Source organism: Trypanosoma rangeli, assembly GCF_003719475.1.
Source record: "Trypanosoma rangeli strain AM80 chromosome Unknown Tra_15.4_contig_00597, whole genome shotgun sequence".
NCBI lineage: Eukaryota > Euglenozoa > Kinetoplastea > Trypanosomatida > Trypanosomatidae > Trypanosoma > Trypanosoma rangeli.
This window is the reverse complement of record NW_021706343.1, coordinates 1-5,177: the sequence shown is the minus strand read 5'-3', so window position 1 is coordinate 5,177 and position 5,177 is coordinate 1. Positions and strand designations below refer to the sequence as shown.

The 5,177-nt window shown below is 50.5% G+C and overlaps 2 protein-coding genes across 2 annotated transcripts in view, besides 2 other annotated features; both read right to left on the bottom strand.

Annotated features, from left to right (window-relative positions):
* Positions 1-319, bottom strand: part of TraAM80_09504 (uncharacterized protein) — a gene marked incomplete at both ends in the record, with an annotated part of 516 nt that extends 197 nt beyond the window's left edge. The window contains one exon of the mRNA XM_029386183.1: positions 1-319. This exon is cut by the window's left edge and continues 197 nt beyond it. Within this exon, the coding sequence (XP_029233967.1) occupies positions 1-319 (319 nt within the window).
* A 1,800-nt stretch (positions 320-2,119) lies between these two features.
* Positions 2,120-2,150: a microsatellite.
* Positions 2,151-2,498: 348 nt separating this feature from the next.
* Positions 2,499-4,625, bottom strand: TraAM80_09503 (sialidase; the record flags this gene model as incomplete). Its single annotated transcript, XM_029386182.1, has 1 exon — positions 2,499-4,625. One exon carries the CDS (start codon positions 4,623-4,625, stop codon positions 2,499-2,501), a length of 2,127 nt encoding a protein of 708 aa, XP_029233966.1.
* A 451-nt stretch (positions 4,626-5,076) lies between these two features.
* Positions 5,077-5,111: a microsatellite.
* Positions 5,112-5,177: the final 66 nt, after the last annotated feature.

Sequence of the window (5,177 nt, the reverse complement as noted above, 5' to 3'; positions counted from 1 at the left end):
GTCGCGTGAGGCACCGGTCCTCCCGCGGGGGGGCAAAGGGGGCTGCGGGCGCCCCTATTCTCCTACCTGCTTCGCCCGCAAGCGGCATATTTGCCTTCCAGCAGCAAAGCGGCTGCCGCATACGCACCCGCCTAGGCAGCGCCCGCCGCCACCACACCACGCACAACCCACCCAGCACGTGATGCACCCGCAGGCAATGGGGGCATTTAATATGCTCTGGGCCCCCAGCAACACCGAAATTGCAAGAAGCCGCCGCAATTGCTGTGGGGGGGGGGCAGAGGGCCGGGCCGAGTACAGCCAGGGCGCTCCCCACGACCATGCGCGCGGGCCAGCGCGAGCGCCGCAGACGGCCGCATCGCCCAGCGCAGAACCCGGCCTTCAACAGGACCTCCCCGGCACGTTGAGCGTCGCAGCGCACAGGTGCCTCGGCGCAGGGGGCGCCGCGTTCTGCTACGCTTTCCAACCCTCCGGCACCTGAGGCCGGGGGCGCCCTGGTTGACACGCTGTCACTGCATCTTCTGGCCACGGCGTGGAGCTAGAAGACCTCCAGGGTGCGTGGTTGTAGCTCCTTCTTGTGTAGGCGCTGCGGAGCGTTCTTGTCAGTAGAGGACGCCGCCGAGCAAGCAGCATCAAAAGCCAATGCGTGATCAACTGTGCCCGACTTTACTGTGTCATGCAGTTGTCCCGTGTGTACTGCCATGTTTTCTGTCATCAGGAGGTGGCGATCAGTCTTGCAACTCGAACACTTTGCTTCAAGCTGCGCATTCTTAGGCAAATCTTTTATTGTATCCCAGGCGGCGTGTCATTCATGTTATCTTCCTTATATATATATATGCAATAATCACTCCCTCATCGTCCAAACGTCGCATCGTAGGCGTGCTAGAAAAGACCGGTCTTGACCGCCGTTGACGCCCAGTTGATGTATGCATCAAAATTGAGTTTATGGCACCTGCGCCTGTAGCTGGAAATTCGGCCGTTGCGCTGATAAGGAAAACAACCCACAGCTGACGCAGGTCATACCAAGTCGATGTGAATCCCACGCTCCACCCTTTTTTCCAAGGTAAAGATGCGGCCGCTTAAGTGTGCGCACCGAAGCTTCATCCCTTCAAATATGAGGTGTGGAGGGGACCAGTAAAGATTCCGTGATGTACTGCAGTCATATTTCACGTCAGATGTTGTAAAAGACGGATTTGAAAACTTATGGGAAACAAAATAAAAAATAAAAATAAAGACATTGAGGTGTAAAGGAACTCTCATCTCCGCACTCAAATAAAATGGGATACGCACCGTTGATGAGGCTTCATTCTCTCACCCCACAGATAGAAAGGAAAAACACATCATAAACGGCTTGTTTCGATACGCCCACATCTCCAATTAGAAGATGATTTACTCTTAGATCCAAAAAAAAAAAAAGTGTATTTCAAGGTCTTTTATAGTGAAACGGCTCGTTTAAAATTTGCAAAGCGGCATTCCGTTGGACCTGTCGTTTACGCTCTCCACGCGGAGGTGACGGGTATAACCGCATCCGCCACCCCCCAACGCCCCCTCGCAGTAGACAAACAATAAAATAATGCATAAAACAGTATAAATAGAAGCACATCTCTTCATCGCCAATTTGAACTCTGTGGGGCAGAGCTACAAGGCAGAACCTGCCAAAGAGAAGAAAAATATTGTCCCAGTCTTTTCCCACGCCTGTATGGGAGTAGCCTGTGCACGTTTGTGCGTGCGTCCAAACTGAGAAGAAACACAAAGTAGTGGAGCAGAGAGCGCCAACAAAATCAAGGGGGAATACTACAAAAAAAAAAGTAATAATAATAAGGTTAAATCAAAAAACAAATTCTACAACTATGCTCGTTCCTAAACTCCACGGCCTGCAGCCAACTGTATGGATGCAAAGCAAAAAAAAAAAGCGACTTCCGGGCCCCATAAACATCGGCAGAAAAGGGAGCGTGACTCCCCAGCTCTTGCGATAGTGGCCGTAATCGCAGGGAGGAAAAAGGAGGTGACATATAAAGCTTTCTCCGATGGAAACTCGAGCCGCGTACGCGGCAAAATTCCAAGGGTGCAAAAGGGTTATTGGCATATCTGTATAATTGTAAAACAAGAGTGAGATGAGGCAAAACACACAAAAAAACAAACAAACAAAAAAAAAGATGAAAAATGCATTGCATTAAGGGGAGTGAAGAAAATTAATTGTTCTCAACGTTACTGCATGGGGACGAGGTATAAACACACTAGCAAAATTAAAAGAAGTATCGTGCGGCTAAGGAGGCACCTCTGCCGCGCGCCTGCACCTAGTCGTCGTTTCAACCTAAACGCCCCACACACACCCCTTGAGGGGGCAACAGCTGCATGTTTCCTCTGCATGTACTCTTTCAGGCGTTGGTGAGACTTATTCGTTGTGTCCAACTGACCCCGGTTTATACTTGTTAACGTCCCACCAAACAACTTTCCCCCCCCCCTTCTTCTCCACAAAATTCAGAGATTGTATCCACCTCCTAATTCACTGACAATAGCAAAAATAGAATCAGTATAAATCGCATAGTTAGATGGGATAAACTGCCGCTAAGAAGATGCTCCCCCGCCATGTCAGTGATATCACCGTGAAATGTCTTCTCAAACTTGTTTTCAGGGTCCGCCGCCATTTTGCCCACACCTAGCAAAAGCGCCCGAATCTCATTGGGTTGAAGTCCACGGTTATATAACATGACATTTGTCACTGTTATGTGACAGTCCGCGCTCACATCGTTGGCTCCATATCTTCCAAAGAAAAAGTGTGACACATCAAGACCTTCCAAGTGCACGCCTGAAACCATTTGCCCCGAGCCCTTCAGTGGGTTTCCATCAATGTAGACAGAACCTACACCTTCCTCAAACAAAAGTGTCACATGATAAGTTTTGTGCAGTTCCCACGATCCAGTTGAGAGAGAGGTTGTTGGCCCATAAATTGGGCACCATCGTTGATCCTTGTCGTACGACAGTCCAAGGAGTTTCCTGTTCCCAGATCCATCCAGGCTTGCGCCCAGCAAAGGCCTGGTACTTTTCGGAATCTCGTGAATAGATACAGAGGCCACCAGCGTGAATCTGTAGTTTACAAAATGATACCGTTGACTCTGTCCCTGCTTGCGCACCGGCCACATTGCCCCCGCCTTTCTCCCCTTGAAGGTAAAACCATAAGCCACATTTATTCCGTTCATTACGTTTGCGTTGACGCAGCGGTACACGTCCTCCCAGACGCTCCTATTGGCACGGTGAGACAAAAATCCAACAAGGCCTGCGGTAGGGACAACAGCACCACAACCACGTCTTGACGACGGAGCGGCAGGAACAACAGGGGTGCAAATGCTGGAGAGGTGGTTGTCCTCCTCCTTCCAGGTCCGCACCACGGATTTGATCAGTCGCAATTCCTCAACTAAACGCACAAAGACAATACCGTACACCTCTCTAATGTTGACCTCGTGTAAACAATACAACTTATCATCCTTGTACAGGATGGAGCTGTAGGCGGCACCTTCATCGCCAACGGATATTTGCCCAACGTCAAAAATGCGCTGATTGTCCGTCACCCAAAGGTTCAGGCGGTCGCGAATCCACAATCCTTTGAAGTTTAGCGGGTGGGTGAAGAGCATCACACGCTTCCCTTCGATCGTCACAGCAATGAAGCTGCTCTGACTGCCCGGATGGTTCGATGTTGGTGAGTTGGTCCACACACGGGAAAGTGTGCCGAGAGCCTCCACCCACGTCTTTCCCATGTCGCTCGACTCGTACACCAAGCGACGGTTCCCATCAACACGATTGTTTATGATGAGTTTCCCTTCCCACTCGAGGACCGAAGGTTCAGAGCAGCCGAAGTCGCTCCTGCCCTCCGAGAACTTCCACGTGGTGCCATCGTCCTCTGAGTACATGATCTTTGTGAAAATCTGTTTCTTCATGTTCGTAATTTGCACAGGATACACAAGGTTCCCATTGGACGCCACGATGGCAGCGCCCACACCACCAAGGAACTCCTTCGTGGGGACTCCTTCAAACTCTGCTGGAAACAATGGCTTCAGAGACACAGGCTTCCCCCAACTGATAGTTGCGGTTGTCTTGCCGTTCACAGCAGACTTCGTGACCTCACCAACGACGAGAAGCGGTTCCCAGTCGCTCCCATCACTCTGCTGCATCCAATATTTTTCTGACGTATTGAAGCTTCCCACCAGAACGTACAGCTTTTTCCCCTTCACGATCACTGTGGGGTCCATCACACGGGATACGGACGATGCGCGGCTGTTCTTAATTGCAATTTGGGTCTTCCACGTCGCACCATCGTCCACACTGTACTTGGCAACAGTCTCAATAAAGGAATTGTCATTGGCTGTTTCGTAACGGGCATCCGCAATGGCAACCATCACCCCATCCACATTAACAAGTGCGGGAGCGCGGAACGAGTCAACTACCCGATCCCTGACTTTGCCATTGCTGTCCTCAAATGGCACCGTGGAATTCCGCCGCTTAAAGAGATCAACTCGGCTTGATCCGGGCGCCAAGGCGTTCGACGTATCGCTAAAGCACGCCATCAGAAAAACCAAGATCAAAGTCTCTAAAACAAATATAAACATTAGCGTTTCCCACGTCAACTTCATAACAAAACTTCTAGCCCTCAACCAGAACAAACTCAAAAAAGAAAAATCAGATTGTAATCCTCACCCTAATAAACAAAAGTGCCTCAATAAATACACAACAACAACAACATAATTGGACTCCAATGATTACAACCTCATCGCTCAAAGACTAACTACAAAAACACCATACAACAGAAGCAGAAAGTAAGAAAAAAATGCACCTCCACAAAATAAACATAAAAGCCAACTCACCCTGTCAAAATAAAAAAAAAGCCACTCTATGGGGCTGTGTGCAACTACTCACAGGCGCTACACGGCGGGGGCATCAGCATCCGGTAACACTATGCACGTCGGGGGCGCGGAGCCGGCCCACGCACGCCGCGTGGCTGTAAGCGCGTGAGACGGGCAGAACACACAGGCGATGAAAGCAAAGATGAGAGGGGCAAAGTGGGTGGGCGAGTGTCCGCATCCGCACTCCCACACACACACACACACACACACTCCCACCCCTACTCTGTCTAGGGAGAGGGAAGAGGACCACGGGCACGGTTACGCGCGCTCGCCACGGAGGCA